The following is a 17167-nucleotide window of genomic DNA, read 5'->3' as shown; positions in this document are numbered from 1 at the left end:
GGGGTTCGGGACAACGCCACGAAGTCCGTGGTATACATCAGATTCTGTATTGGGTTTTATTACTTGGGCCCAAATCTGTTATTTAGCGCCTAGGATTTTCTGGAGTGCTATATAAACTCCTCCTGATGTAACTTGAATTCTATTGCCTCACACAACGTTAGTGAACCACATAAATCTGTGTCTTCAATCTTCACTTTCTTGTTATTTTTCTCGCATTCGTTCCAACATTCATCTTTGTTCAACATATCCAAATTAATTTAGGAATGAGAGATCAAGTGAAACTTCTTCACCTTTATGAGTTGGTCAGAAAGCACACTATTTTAGTCACAGAGAAAGATAATATATCTATGAGGGTAGAACAATAGAAAAGCCTTTACAGATCTTGGGGTTGACAACTACATGAATCCATCCCGGAAGTTTAAGGTAATAAGTGAATTACTAAGTATCTATGGGAAAAAGAACACAATCGCCACAATACTGAATTCACAGCCTATCATGAGTTAATAAGGATTCACCAATCACCATACATGAATCTAGAACAATCCACAAGAATCAATAATAACATCAATGTTGCTTGACAGCAGAAATCTTACACAGACGAATCTCCATAGATCGTTAACAATGTTTGACTCTTCTTGGTATCTTGTGATGCAACATAGATGCGAATTTGAATCCTTTTTACTAACGTGCTTAATGAAAAGATGACAATGCTAAAGGTGAATAAGATCCTACCAACTCAGGCCAAAAGTACTTGAACTAGAACTTTTTAACAAATATTTGCTTATCAAAAATGGCTATTGGTAGGAATAGGAAGTTTTTCATCCGGTAAGCATTAGTAGATATCATAAACCATGAACACAAAGCACTTGTCAAAGTAAAATAAGGGAGTAGTAAACTAATATGTTTTCGTATTAGTTTACCAAGAGGCTATGTATGAATAAGAAAAGGAGGTAGAGAAAGGTGGGAAGAGTCATACAAATAATATATATCTAGGATAGCAATGAACACTAACTGAGAAGGGGGTAACAGAAGTATAAGATGATCCTCTGAACACATTCTAAGCAGAACATCGAGACCTATAATTGATTGTCCCCTATTAAACATGCATTTACAATATGAATAGAGCAAAGTAGAGAGTTAGTTAAATGACTCAGCAACATATATTAATAAAAAAATTTTACTCCAATACCAAAAAGTTAATATTAGGAAATCCATCACGGATTGCTATGTTCCTTGCAAGTTCAATCGCTCCTTCACTGTAATCAGTACCCGTCAAATCACAAAACCTGGAAATTAGACACAGCAATAAAAATAAGTGTAACCAATTATCAGAACAAAACAGCCAGAGGTTGAAGAATGCAGAAAACGGCTTAATATGTGATAACTGCAAAAAGACTCAAAATAAGGCTAACAAAAAACAATAAAATAATAGAATATCATCTAGGTAGAGCAAGAGCACAAAGATTTTGACACTAGCTGGTACATCGGAACCATAATGTGGTCATGATATTACTTGGCACTGCAAGAAGTTTCATAGTTAAAGTGTGTACATTGAACCTTTGGCAAGGTTTCAACATTGTTTCATAAACAATTAATGTACATTGTACAGCTCATATCTCAGTATGCAAATCAACTAGGCAAACAAAGTAAGATGAAGCCTCCATACCAGGCTAATGGATAAGCTGTTTCTAGAGTCCTCAGAACTCTCGCGGGTATGAAATAACATAGGATTTAATTATGATGATGCAAGGACAGAATTTGGAATTGAACTGGGAAATTATTGGAGGCTTTGTAAAAGATGTTGCTCATTTAGCATGTTGGGAGACCGTGCCTAAGGAGAAAACACAGATGATCTGAGGACAAACGAAGATGCTAAATTAGACACTGGCATGAGGTTCAAGCAACGAAGTTGTGTAAATGTGAGAAAAACATACAACTCAGTCAACAGAGTACGATCTTGCAAAAGAAAGGTACAAGGATGGAAAAAGTAAAATTTTGTTGATATCTAGAGCAAAATGGTAGGGGAAGCATATACATATTAATGTGCAAGCGGATCCATAAGAAATAATTTACAACTAAAATCTAATGATAAGACATACATATTAAGCAGTCCAAGTTGCATGTGGCATATAACGTGTTATAGATAAAAAATAGGCGGCGGTCAGCAGCCTACCCTTGCTTTGCAAGCTCATGCAGTAGGAGACCATTCCCAGTTCCAAGGTCAAGTACACTCCAGGAGGACAAATCTTTTATGGTATCACTGCTTTCAGATTTACAATTGCTCTCTGCAGTCACATTCTGATGTTGACACAAGTTCAGACACAAGTTTCTTGTCCAACTTGCAACAGTATCCATGACATCAATCCCAAACCTAATGACAGAAGAGTAGCATATATCAGGCCATCGATTTAATAGTATGTATATATGCATGTATAATATACATACATTTATTCATATGCACAACATAAATACAAAGATGCCTAACTCTCATTATTAACTTGAAGCACATAACAATAGCATGTCATAAATCACAAGCCTTGGCCATTACAATTAGTTATTTGAATATAGTTTTATTCTGATTAGCTCTGATACAGTAAACACATTGCTAACAGATAAATTAAAACATCATGACGGCTTTTACTACACAGAAAATGCTAATCATAAATAAAAACATAAGATAAGTGCAAAAATCTCGATGCACTAACTTATTATGAGAGGACAATCTTTCTAGTTCTCTTCACAATTCCTTGAGCAAAATCTCCTGGTTGAACAATAGCTATGATTTCTTCTAGGAAGGGTTTAAACATGCTGGTAGTGAGGGAATCAGTTAAATTTATTATTTTAATCTCAACACCATCAACTGCAAAGATCACAATTCATCATCCAATATGTAAGTTAACAATTAATTCTCCTGGTTCAACCCCCCCCCACCCCACCCCACCCCCACCCACCACAAAAAGAAAAAACAAACAAACAAACACCCAAAAGAGGGGAGGGGGGGGGGCAACGAGTTACTCAATGGCAACAAAACACAGGAGGATTATGTGTATTTTATGTTTCTTTCTAGTTAATCCTAATTTACAGTGAGTATGGGTGGTAGGGTAACAAAAAACCTTCCTGAGAGAAACATCCATCAGTCATCAGGATGACAGGATCCTTTCTTTTGCCCTTCCTTCCTCTCTTACATGAATCTCTTCTTTCTTTCTTTCTTCTCATTTCTTATTGTTGTTTATAGACTCTTTAAATAGATCGACTCACCCTGCATCTATCTTACCTGAGTATTCTATCACGAAGCCATACCCGTACCCAATACCCGACACTTCATGGGCACTCCTTAAATATATGCATACATTTATTCAGATTTCATGTATATACTCAATTATACACTACATATTTTAATTTAGAACACTCGTCATACACTTCTTGGACATATATCCTACAATTCACAACCATTTTTGGAACTTATTGGACAAGGGTTGAGTTTGTTTCAACCTTAAAGAAGTACAATTTCAAAGGATCCTTTGCATATTTAGCTCAGAAGTAAGATTACAACCCATGAGTTTCCACCGTGTCCCCATACGCTACCTTTTACAATTTTGTCATGTCCCCTATCCGTACCGATACCCACACTCGTACCTTAATTCAAGCAACTTAAATCCGCATGCTAATTTGGGCAGTCAAAGTACACAAGTCAAATTTCCAACTTCCCACCAAATATTCACTATAACTCAGGGTTCTGGGCCTTCTCTTCACAAGAAAATTCCCACAAAACAATGTGGACCATTAATGCAATTTACTAGCCAACATAACAAAGAGCGTGAGGTAAGCTCTAATATTATAACACTATGAATGCAGGTTCCAGGCAAATTCCAATTCCCAACGACAAATAGGTTGAAAATTCAGGCTCAGCCATCTCTCTACAGGACAATGATTATAAAAAAAGTCAAGACTGTCAACATTGTAATTGATTAGCCAGCATAAACAAGATAGTCTTAATTCTATCTTTATGGGGAGAAAAAAAATGCTTAGGGGGGGTTATTGGTTGGTGTAATTTGGGGGATAATGGAGTAATTTTTGGAACATCACCTTTTGATGTTATTCATTGGGATAGTTGGAACTGGAGTGAACTCTTTGGTGTTATTGGTTTGTTGGTGTAATTGGGGAACAAAAGCTCCATTACCCCTAAAATTATCCCAGCTATATAAGCTTGACTCAGCCCCCCAACCCAAAATTACCCCCTTTCGCCTCCTGGAACAAAAGAGGGGATCGATTACTCCACTTCCGATCTCGAGCTCAAGCGAGATCACGATCGCCGTCGTCGTTCTCGAGGGCGTTCACCTGTTCCTCTGTCATCGTTCTCGAGCCTGAGAGCCACCCGTCGCCGTTCTCAAGCGCCGGATCTGCCGTCGTCTCCTCCGCCGCGTCCTCCGCAGGCACCAGGCAGCAAAAGAGAAGAATCACAGTGATCAGGTAAGATTGCCTATAGTATTGTAATTATTATTTCTATTTCCGGTGTCATCAATCATCATATCCAAGTGGGACGGATGCACTTGTATAATTCTTCAATGTTTATCGTGTGAGCTCCTTTTTGGCACCTGTATAATTACTGGACTGTTGCTGAACTTTCGGTTCCTGCTACATTGTTACTGTTCATTCAATTTTGAGTATTAGGCATTCAAATCCTTCTGAATAAAAGGTTAATATCCTAGGCTCTTACAACTTCCAACTTTTTTTTGGAGGAAAGGATGAGGTCCATGTGATCCCGTCCATTTTTAGAAGATATGAACCAATGTAACACCCAAAGCCACCAAGAACTTTAGCAAATAGAACTACTCTCATGAACCTGCAAATTGTTCTATATTTTTCCATCGTATATTCTTACTCTGGTCCTGTGGTTATCCCCTGACGTAGGTGCAACATAGATTTATAGCAGCAAAATGAAATACTAATGCCACAGATGATGGTGATAGATAACATATTCAAGGAGTTTTGTATGTTCATTTCAACCCTTGCATCTATTTGAGAGTAGGACCACAGTTTAAACTTATGAGAGAGGAGATTGGGTTAGGAGAAGTTAAACTAAATTGGACTAATATATTTTTGGTCCTTATATCCCGGGATTTTTCTGCATTTCCTTTGTATGTTGCATCCTTTATAATCAGATCATTATCAAAATCACAACAAGGCCAGTCACGTAAATTGCAGCAGAGCGCTACCTATTCTTGTAAGAAAAACCATGATCTGACATATATCAAACTGACATATGTCCAGGATAGAGACAAGCTATTATCTGACATATATCAAACTGCCTTGAATCATCATGTATCCATGCTAGGATTAACTGAAGTGGATCTGACATATATCAAATTTGCGTTGTAGGATGAATTTGGCTTCGGAAACTCAAAATGTGGAAGAGTACTCTCAAGATGGTGAGAGGGCCAAAAAGGCTAGGTGTGACTACGTAATATGGTCAGAGCAAGAGAATAGAGAGCTACTAAGGCTTTTAGTGGAGGAGGTGAAGAATGACAACAAGATGGATAATGGCAACTTCAAGAAATATACCATCACACAAAATGTGTTGCCATTCATGAATGCTAAATTTGGAAGAACTTTTAAATTTGATCATGTAAAGAATAAGATCAAAAGTTGGAAGAGGAAGATTGAACCAATTGAATTACTATTGAGGAACAATTCCGGGTTTGGTTGGGACCCAATATCTCAGAGAATTACTTGCTCCGCTGATGTGTGGGAAAATTACAAACAGGTTAGATTCTTAACTACCCAAAGTTTCTACATAATATATTGCATGTTTGCTAATTACAAAAAAAGAAAAAAATTAATTTGTTATCTTTGTTTGTTATCTTTGTTTGTTGACAGGCTCATCCTAATACACCAATGCTTAAAGATAAGTTGTTTGAAAATTTAGAGGATATGCAGATGGTGGTAGGTAGCCACTCAGCTAGTGGGAGAGCTGCTGGAGGCTTAGGTTGTGAGGGGGTAGAGAGTGCGCCATTACATAATGCATTGGGTGAGGGTATATTAGATGATGACATTGGACTTGATGCTATGGGTGAAGCAGAACCTACCCAGCCACCAGTAGATCCTCCACCAGATGATGACATTGGACTTGATGCTATGGGTGAAGCAGAACCTACCCAGCCACCAGTAGATCCTCCACCACCTCTCCCTAATTGCACTCCAGGCCCTACCACTCCCGTGGCTGAATCTATTCCATCGACCTCTAGCACGAGCAGAAATATTCGTAAAGCACCTTCCCGCACCACCGCCTCTGTATTGTCTCAACCCGCCGTGCAAGAAATGGCGAGTGGAATTATAATTATAAGTAAGGCTTTACAAGAGTTAGTCACAGAGGTGAGGTTGTTGCGAAGCCGCAACCAACCGTGGGTCGAGGGAGTGGCTTCAATTCCAGAATTTACCGATGAAGAACGATTGACTGTCCTTAGTCAAAATATTTCCCAAGACGTGAAGGATATGTTTGTGAAGATGAATGATGATCAAAGGAGAAGGTTTATGATTTGGCGTCTGACTGGAGTATTTCCAAATGACGACAATCACTATGCTTATTAATGACTTTTATGTTATATGCTTTTGGGAACAATGGAACATAGATGTTAGTTATATGCTTTTGGACTTTTATGTTAAGCACATGAATGCTTTTGGATAGTTGTTTGCATTATCTTTTGGAGTTGATCTTAAGCACATGTACATGTTCTGATTTATAATCAGAATGTTTTGTATTTTGCACATGTACATGTTCAAAATTATGAATGCTTGTAACATGAATTCTTTGGATGGGAATGCTTGTAGTGATTACTTTCTGCAAATGCAATTATGGTACTTGGTTAATATAAAGTTGTTGCACACTGCTACCAGTGATGTTTCATTTTATTGTTCTGTGCTACCAGTGATGTTTCATATTCTATTGCTTGAAGATAACAGTGATGAATGCAAACGCTTTTCAGCTTGCACTGCCTTATGCTATCATTCTGTTTAGAAATATACTTGGTAAGGGAATTCATAAATTTCCAAGGTGATTAGTTTTGTGTTGTATTATCTTTTACGCAATGGAAAATGGTGGTTGTTTTATTCTTGAGGTACTATTTTGATACTCAAGAGAATGACACTCAATTCAAAAATTATAGGATTTGGATTTCCATATTGCAATAATCATACAAACAATTACACATGGAAGGAGTCAGATAGCTGTGTGAAGGCATTCGAGGAGGATGCACTCAATTCATTGGAGACTGGAGAGGAATGAGGGAGGCTCTATAAGAGGCTGCACCTACTTGTTATATTTTGCTTTGAGCACAACCATACTTCAAATTATGTTCTCAAGTACAACACGGTAGCTTCTATATCACTTCCTGCAGTAGAGCTAGAAAGATTTCATTCATGTGAGGATAAGCACACTAATACTGTTAGATCTAAAGCACACATATAAGTATGACATTCATGTGAAATTAGTTACTATGACTGAGGTTTCTATTGCATGATTAATTTATTCTTAGCGTGACAGGAAAAACTGAATATAGAAAGACTCCCTCTTGTTTCATGTTTTGTAGCGGTTACATGAATTATAGCAAATCTATAGGTAGCAAATCTTTGATAACATCTTCAGTTTCTCATTTGTTCAAGATATATATAATGGGAAAACTGGTTACAAAACTAAAGTGACATTGTTCAAGATATATATATGGAAACTCATTATTGATAATTGCGTTGTAGGATGAATTTTGCTTCGGAAACTCAAAATGGGGAAGAGTACTCTCAAGATGGTGAGAGGGCAAAAAAGGCTAGGTGTGACTATGTAGTATGGTCAGAGCAAGAGAATAGAGAGCTACTAAGGCTTTTAGTGGAGGAGGTGAAGAATGGCAACAAGATGGATAATGGCAACTTCAAGAAATATACCATCACACAAAATGTGTTGCCATTCATGAATGCTAAATTTGGAAGAACTTTTAAATTTGATCATGTCAAGAATAAGATCAAAAGCTGGAAGAGAAAGATTGAACCAATTGAATTACTATTGAGGAACAATTCCGGGTTTGGTTGGGACCCAATATCTCAAAGAATTACTTGCTCTGTTGAGGTGTGGGAAAATTACAAACAGGTTAGATTTTGCATTACCCAAAGTTTCTTACTACATAATATATTGTTATGTTTCCTAATTACAAAAATTAATTTGTTATCTTTGTTTTTTGACAGGCTCATCCTAATACACCAATGCTTAAAGATAAGTTGTTTGAAAATTTTGAGGATATGCAGATGGTTGTGGGTAGCCACTCAGCTAGTGGGAGAGCAGCTGGAGGCTTAGGTTGTGAGGGTGTAGAGAGTGCGCCATTACATAATGCATTAGGTGAGGGTATATTGGATGATGACATTGGACTTGATGCTATGGGTGAAGCAGAACCTACCCAACCACCAGTAGATCCTCCACCACCTCCCCCTAATTGCACTCCAAGCCCTATCACTCTCATGGCTGAATCTATTCCATCGACCTCTAGCACTAGCAGAAATATTCGTAGAGCACCTTCCCGCACCACCGCCTTTGCATTGTCTCAACCCGCCGTGCAAGAAATGGCGAGTGGAATTACAATTATAAGTAAGGCTTTACAAGAGTTAGTCACAGAGGTGAGGTTGTTGCGAAGCCGCAACCAACCGTGGGTCGAGGGAGTGGCTTCAATTCCAGAATTTACCGATGAAGAACGATTGACTGTCCTTAGTCAAAATATTTCCCAAGACGTGAAGGATATGTTTGTGAAGATGAATGATGATCAAAGGAGAAGGTTTATAATTTGGCGTCTGACTGGAGTATTTCCAAATGACGACAATCACTATGCTTATTAATGACTTTTATGTTATATGCTTTTGGGAACAATGGAACATAGATGTTAGTTATATGCTTTTGGACTTTTATGTTAAGCACATGAATGCTTTTGGATAGTTGTTTGCATTATCTTTTGGAGTTGATCTTAAGCACATGTACATGTTCTGATTTATAATCAGAATGTTTTGTATTTTGCACATGTACATGTTCAAAATTATGAATGCTTGTAACATGAATTCTTTGGATGGGAATGCTTGTAGTGATTACTTTCTGCAAATGCAATTATGGTACTTGGTTAATATAAAGTTGTTGCACACTGCTACCAGTGATGTTTCATTTTATTGTTCTGTGCTACCAGTGATGTTTCATATTCTATTGCTTGAAGATAACAGTGATGAATGCAAACGCTTTTCAGCTTGCACTGCCTTATGCTGTGCATCAGTGATGAATGCAATTCTCCATGGCATGCATATTCTCTTGTCCAGGATTATTTCTTAATCTATGAACTTGCTGTGTCACTCCTTGCTTGCATGCCCTTAAATTGTGTTGTTGAGATGTGGGTATCCTTGTGACCAAGTGGTCTTTATTAGTTCTTGAATTTTTTCAAAGACACTTAAATGTTATGGAAGGATCTATGCCATTTCTATTATATTAGAAATTTATAGCAATGTTTTATGATGAAATTGTGGTGTTTCTGTTATTCACACCTAATACATGTTCACTATTCTAGGTTGAAATAGCTGGACAAATCTTGGGCAAAGGAGTTGGAAAAACCTGGGAAGAAGCCAAGTTGCAGGTATCACATATCCTGTATTTTGCATTCTCTTTTAACATCATAGCTTGGGTATTTCAAGATAACGCCATACTAAAGTTTTAGAAATGGATGAGAATACAAACAAAAGTTTAAGTAGTAGATTCTGGCATGTGTATTTCAAGAGCCGTTCTCTCTATATAAGTTTTTTTTTTTGAAAATGTTAAAAATAAGATCAAGATTTTTTGATTTCATTATTAATACAGGATGGAAGATAATCAGAATGTCTCTATTTTGCTATTTCATGAGGATACTGCTGATTATCTCCTCATTCGCATTATCAACATGGCTGCACAAATAGGAGATCTAGTAACGAGTATCTCGCACCTCAAATCACAAGAGGAGATAAATCTACCCATTTCCCAACTCAGACATGACATTACGGATCTTGGCCTTCAATATTTGAAATCTAAGATGGAGAGCAATCCACGTGATTTTCGTCGAGTATATCGTATGTATCCGGATTGCTTCATGAAATTATGTATGGTCTTGCGAGAACGTGGGCATTTACAAGATACACGGTATATCAACGTTGAGGAGATGGTTGCTATTTTCCTACTCACTGTTACTCAAAATCAACGATATTGCATTACCACTGAAAGGTTTGATCGATCCCGATTTGCCGTCAGTGTTTGTTTCAATAAGGCACTACATGCCCTTGTGTCATTAACCCCTTGTATGATGGCTCCTCCACCTAACGATCCACCGGAAAAGGTCACATCCGAATCTCGTTTTTGGCCTTATTTCAAGGTATTGAAATTTAAATACACTATATAAGTCTTCATTCGTTGTCATTATTATAATTTTAAAGTCACATTTCATATATGTTAATGGGAATATATAGGACTGTATCGGTGCTATTGACGGGACCCACATTCCATGTATGGTGTATGGCGAGGACCAAACTCCATATCGTAATAGACATGGCTATCTTTCTCAAAATATCCTTGCAGCATGCACATTTGATCTTAGATTTCTTTATGTCTTAGTGGGATGGGAGGGATCTGCCAATGATTCACGGGTCTTGAAGGATGCAATGAGTAGAAGTGCATGCAGTCTTCCACTTCCAAATGGTAAATATTTTTTTTATCAAATTGTTAGATTTTATATTTATTGCCGTCAGTGCTAAAGAAATGTTAATGCAGGTAAATTTTATCTAGTTGATTGTGGTTACCCAAATAGGCTACAATTTTTGGCTCCCTATCAGGGTACGAGGTACCACCTTAAAGAGTTTGGCCCAGCTAACAACCGTCAGCGACCACGCAATGCTCATGAGTTATTCAACCATCGACATGCATCACTTAGAAATTGTATTGAACGTATTTTTGGCATTTTTAAGTCTAGGTTTAATATTTTTAAGTCTCAACCTCCAGGTTTTCCATATGAGACTCAAAAAAGTATGATCTGGGCATGTATCGGTCTGCATAATTTTCTGAAGATGGAGAACTCCAACGATGACTTTGAAGTTTCTGATCTTCCTCCAGAGGCACCACGCAATGTTGCTCCGATTGATGGTGATTCTGATGAGGACGATGACCTACAAACTCAATAAGCACAAAGGACAGCTGCATCACGTTGGAGAGAACAAATAGCAAACACAATGTGGGAGGATGGGACAAACGTAGCCCAAGGAGTCTAAAGCAAAGTTATATGCCGGTAGATTATATTTGTAATAATTAAGATTTAAGTTACCGACTGAGACTTTATTTGTAATAATTGAGACTTTATCATCATCATGGTAATAGATGTATGAATGATTAAATAATTATTGCAATTAAAAAATTTATTAATATAGTATAATAGTTAAAATAAACATCAAAATATTTAAATATTGATTAATATTAATAATATTATTATTATTATATTATTTTTAATATTTTATATTAAAATAATTTTAAAAAATAATATTATTGTATATTATAACTATTATTTATTTAATCATTTGATGTTATATCAAGTTAAACTTGAACTTAATTGAGCTATAAATATAATATTATAAAAAGATGTCATACCAATTGTCCCACTCAAATTGTCTCATTACCCCATTTTACCCCACTTTATCCCACTCAAATTATCCCATTGGGTAAAATTACCCCATTGGAATAATTTACCCCAATTTACCCCAAATTACACCAACGAATAACCCCCCCTTACAGTTATGACTTTTTGCCCCTATATAATTGCATATCGTAACTTCGTAAGGAAAGCAGCTTAATATGATTTAAACAATACGGATAAACAAAAGCACAGTTCTTTTAATATCAGTTTTTCAGTTTTTCAGGAGAATATCCAAAGTAATGATAGGACAAGCCAAAGCTATTAGGAATAAAAACCTAATGAGAACATTATGTGGATCAAATATTACAAATAATAGAAAATGCATTTACTTAGTGAGATGGTTATCCTAATGGCAGAAATTGTTTTTATCTAAAGGTCTTACTCACCAAATTTCACCAGCTTGACCATGCTCCTGATAATTTGCAAGATCCTCCGCATAGGAAGCATCCCAATAGCTTTGTAAGCCCAGCATTGATGATTCAACTTCATTAACATCTGGCTCATCTTTATCAGAACTGTAACAGTATAATTTTAAGAAAAATTAGTTAGGATTAGGATCAATATGTTACACGACGATAGATAAGGGAGGAAAGAAGGGAGAGAATAAAAGGTTGAGAGAGAGAGAGAGCATGGGAGAGAGTGGGGAAGGGGAGAAGAAAGAGCTTGCAAACTATGCAATGATGTACCTCAAAAAGTCAAAACTATTGTTTTCATGATTTCGCATACACATAAACTTGCAAACTGTCATATTGTGCCTTAGAACTCTTATATTATAGTAGTTCCACAACTGCCATCTAATAAAATTATATAAATATGTATGCACTATGCAGTCACACATTCTTTTAAAAATTCTATAATTGATTTACATACCTAAAGAGAGGGAGGGACAAAGAGGGCGATACACATGTATTCTTGGAGGCTATAATATGTCGTGACTCAGAACTCTTTAGTTTTTCCAATTCTAAAAGCAGTATCTAATATAAATTTCTATGTACTTCCACGCACCTTCAGCTATATAAAAATTATATACTTATCGGCTTGAACCATTATGTTTATAAGTATTGATCAATTACACATAAATATGATAATTCTGTAGATTATTATGTATTTATACATACCTTATACATCAATATATGCTAGTAAAGCAGAGACATGATCTATAAAACATAGACATGGATACATGGAAATTTTACGTGAAAGTAGCTCACAAAGATGCAACAGATCAAGCAACAGTGTGTACGATACATATATAAATAACAGTTACTTGCCTATATACCCCCAAAATCTTCCATAATTGCATTTTTACCCCTCAAATCTGCATATTTGCCAATTAACCCCGAAATCCTCAATTTCCAACTAGTAATGACATCCCCAGCTTGACAACCCCGCCACTCAAAAATCTTGATTTTTGGACCATATCTAACCTGTGAATCTAGATTTTTATATACCAATCAGGTTCAATTGCAGATCTCTGGGTATGTAAAAGACACTTTATATGATATAAATCTTGCACTTCACTGCTTCCAAACTATAGGCATCAAAATTTGCCTATAGGTTCCCGCAAGTAGCTCGAGACAAAGAGAATACGATGAACGTCACTATCTGAGTCAAATAAGTTAATCTGATGCCAAAAGGAAGCAAAGGAAAGGAATGCGCGAATCAGCGAAACAAAGAAGCACAAAAATCGACAAAACAGCAGAACAAGGCACGCGCCAACGTGTCTCACATGCGAGACACCTCAATGTGTTTCGCAGGCAAGACACAAAGATGTGTCTCGCACACATATCAGTGCCTCGCCCGATCAGCCTCCCGACGATGCGTTTTTCAATAGATTTCTCGTGATTCGTTCGTTCTAGTGGCCTCCTAACTGCCTTGGGGTTATCTTTAAACGTGATAAAGCTGTTATTAACTGAAGATAAGGCCAAATCACGAATTCTTATCTGCAAACATGACTTCAAGCCCTATAAATACCCCCTTTCATGAATTTGTGAAGGGTACTGACGGTTGACTGACAAACGAACATGCGAGAGAACTCATGTTATCCAGAGCAGAGCCACGATTTACAGAGAGAGGGGCGAGGTCTTAGCGATTTTCTGAACATAAAGGGAGAATTTCGAGAGATTCATAGCCTTCCACCCATTTTCTTGAAATCAGACATTGTTTTGATCTTGAGAAGAGTGGTAATTTCACTTTGTTGAGGTTATTCACTTCTGTTCTAAGTTTCCTTAATTGAAACAAAAAACATCGAGCCTTCTTTCAGATCAACCCGGATCTGTTATCCGGCGGTCCACGGATCAAAACGTCTCCGACACAGTCAAAGATTCCACGTAAGTAGCGGCCGATAAACAATCCTGCGTGTGTTTATAAGAAATTTTTTTTTTATTTCATTTGTGTAAGCGAGAAGTCTTATAAAAAGGCTAGATTCTCTTTGAATCTGTAATTGATAAACAATTGTAATGGATTCCACAATGAAATCAATTTCTGACGCAAACACGCTGGCGATCACAGTGGGAGCCAACAGCCTCTCTGTCGAGGTTGTAGTGTCGCAACCGAAGATCAAAATCCCGGTTGATGCAGAGGTCGAATACGAATTCGACCAGGCTAAGTTTGAGGAGTATCTCTCCTCTTCATCAAGATCTTCCTCGTCCCACGAGTACGGGAAGATTTCAGCATCGAAGAAGATGTTTCAGTCTTCAAAGACCGCGGGTGATGATTCTCGCCCGATCGTTGTTGAGGCTACTCCTCGTAACACTCCTCCGACGTTCAATGAAGCCGGAATTTCTGTTCATAACTCCTCTTTGGTCAAGGAGTTATTTGCTGAAGGCGCGCCAGTTCTGACAAAGAGAGCTCGTCAGAGGCAGCGCCAACGTCTCGTACGTCAACTCGTCAAAACCTTGGAGCCGGTTGACGGGATCCGTTATCACGCGGATCTAAAGTTTAGGAGGCGTCAAGCGATTCAGCCGCCTCAACGGCAACTAACTGACTCTTCCTCCAAGCCGTCAGCCAACGAATAGGTCCGTGTCAAAAGGACTCGTTCAACTCGAAAGCATCCAGAAACATCGTGCACTCCTTGCGCACGCGCGTATTCTTGTGCAGAAGGCACAGGAATAACAGAAAGAAGAGGTGGCCAAAAAACCACCAAAACCGCGCCAAGTCTTGATGCCAAAGTCCGAAACGGTGTTGAAATCAACTCGGAAGACGACCGAACCATCGCCTGATGGCCGAGATACATCAGTGTGTCTCGCAGACTAATACACTTTGAAGCGTCTCGCAGGCCGAGACACAATGAAGTGTCTCGCCCAAACGGACTCTCCTGCAACCGTTTCTCCGCTTCTGTTAGCCTATGTTCATGCTCCGATCTCTTCCATACCTCCGGTGAAGTTTCACGACAGCGGGGATCTGTCTAAATTTAAGATAACAGTGGCTGATCGCCTTGGTCTTGTGCACAAGAATTGAGGCAAACCTCTGGTGAAAGAACGTTTGGGTCTGGTGAATAAATCCCAAGTGACTTTTCAGACTGAGGGTCGTGCGCGTCCTCCTATCAAGTCAAAGTCATCTCAGATTGGGAAAACTCTGATTTCCACCTGCTTAGGGGTGTGTGTCGAAGTCCATGAGCTCGTTGAGGTTCCACACCCGCAAGGGGTGGTTCTAAACGTGCAACTCCTGAGAACGCCAATAAGATGACACATCCCCGAAAGAAGACGTGTTCGTCAGACAACATTATACCTACGGAATCGTGCTAACACAAGATAGGTTGCTCCGACCATAATATCGATGAGTTGTACTGTCAGACGGGGGTATGAACAAGTCTCGGAAAAAAGAAATGCTCGAGAAACAAACTCTCACTATCCTTGTGAGAGGCTTATCGGGGCAATATTATCAGTGTAGCTGCCTCAAGACCGCTCCGCAGAGGGTCGAGAGATTGCCTGAACAGGTTAAAAGAAAATCATTTGTGAAGGATTTTGTCAATCATCGAGCCCACGAAGAAGGCAAGTGTGCGGAGGTCCAAGCAAAAGCCGACCTGCTAGGATCGCCATCTGATATCAGGGCCATAATGGAATCATACAAGGATGACGAAAGCTCTGTAAAAAAAGGACAGATCAATATTCCAAAGAGCACGATTAATATAGCCAGAATCATGAAAAAAGTCATGAGGCAGAACTTACCAGCGCCAACAGAAGCTCCTTTAGTTTGATGCCCCGCGCTTGGTCCAGCCGATCTAACCTCGTGAACAGATGGAATTGTCGCAGACATAACAGTTGTAGACGTACCAGCTCCATCTGTTGGTTGTGTAGCTCAGACAGTATGGTTAACTCCAGCTTTAGCTGAATCGAATGCATGTTCGCCAAACTCACTGATATGCCCACCATGGAAAGCTTCCTCCTCGACTGAGCCCTCCATCGTGACATCTACAGAAAACTTGAATTTTAAGCTAAAGGAAAAACGGAATTTACGACAAGTGGAGGTCGCGCTCACCTTCGGTGGCTGCAACAGGTTCCGCGGCCTTGGCACTTAGGCCCGCTCCCTTTAATTTCTCTAAAACAGCATAAAGCGCAGAAGCAATTAGGGGAGGCACGGACTCTGAATCGTTCAACTCTCTTAATTGTGCAACCTGAATGAGATACTGTCGGTGTTAGATATACCCGGGCTTGAAGTTCTTACAGTGGTTTCGGTAATTGGATCAGGTTCGACATCGGCATCCGCTCCAACTTCAGGGTCACAAGCCTCCTCGCCCATGGCCTCGCGCATCTGTTGCCTAAAGCCTGACCTCTCAAAATGGGTAAAACCAGGAAGAGAATCATATGGAAGCTCACCCTCTTCAAGACTCCCTGCGGATCGACAATGAGATATATATATATTCAGCATATCACTGGCCCGAAGTACGAAAAATTACAAGGTGAGATGTTACATTCAACATGAATATCGCCAAACAGCTCTCCCTCAAAAGCCGGTAACTCCGTACGTGGCTTGTGCACCACCTTCTCTCGCTTCGCAGGTTGAGCCTTCTTAGAAGCGGCAGGTCTTTCATGTCTAAACTTGGTGCGCAAGTCGACCCTTGGAAGAACCTGAGCTAAAGATCGGGATCTCGTCCGACGGAGGAGGCGAGGTTCTTCAACTTCTTCATCAGCGCCCCCACCTGAAAAGTCAACCGTCATTTTGTTAGGATAAGTAAATAAGACTTTCTGTCTCAGCTTCTTTGGAGCCTTTGGAGACTTAGGCAAATCGGATGGGCAAGTCCGACGAGCGATTGTCAGACTCATATACCATCCTGAGGAGAAAAAGAAATCCGATAAACCTGTCCCGAGTTCTTCCTCATCGACACCAACTCCTGCGCCTTCGCCCCTAGCTGCATCTTCTTCGGGGCTTTCAGCTTCATCAGTGAGAAGTACCTCCTCTTCCTCCTCGACCACCTGTTTGCCCTTACCGGAAGGACCGGCAGGCTCTTT

The 17167-nt window shown here is 39.0% G+C and overlaps 1 protein-coding gene across 1 annotated transcript in view; it reads right to left on the bottom strand.

The window, feature by feature from the left end:
- Positions 1 to 17167, bottom strand: part of LOC109849644 (protein-lysine N-methyltransferase mettl10) — a 26322-nt gene that overhangs the window by 2071 nt on the left and 7084 nt on the right. Inside the window, exons 2-4 of the mRNA XM_020419840.1 lie at positions 12107 to 12235; positions 2174 to 2371; positions 1190 to 1286 (exon numbers count right to left, since the gene is read on the bottom strand). Coding sequence (XP_020275429.1) covers positions 1190 to 1286; positions 2174 to 2371; positions 12107 to 12192 — 381 coding nt within the window. The 5' untranslated portion in view covers positions 12193 to 12235. The remainder of the gene's footprint in view (positions 1 to 1189; positions 1287 to 2173; positions 2372 to 12106; positions 12236 to 17167) is intronic.

This window comes from Asparagus officinalis, chromosome 1, assembly GCF_001876935.1.
Source record: "Asparagus officinalis chromosome 1, Aspof.V1, whole genome shotgun sequence".
Taxonomy (NCBI): domain Eukaryota; kingdom Viridiplantae; phylum Streptophyta; class Magnoliopsida; order Asparagales; family Asparagaceae; genus Asparagus; species Asparagus officinalis.
Note: the sequence above shows the minus strand (reverse complement) of the source record. Positions and strands in the feature narration are given on the sequence as shown.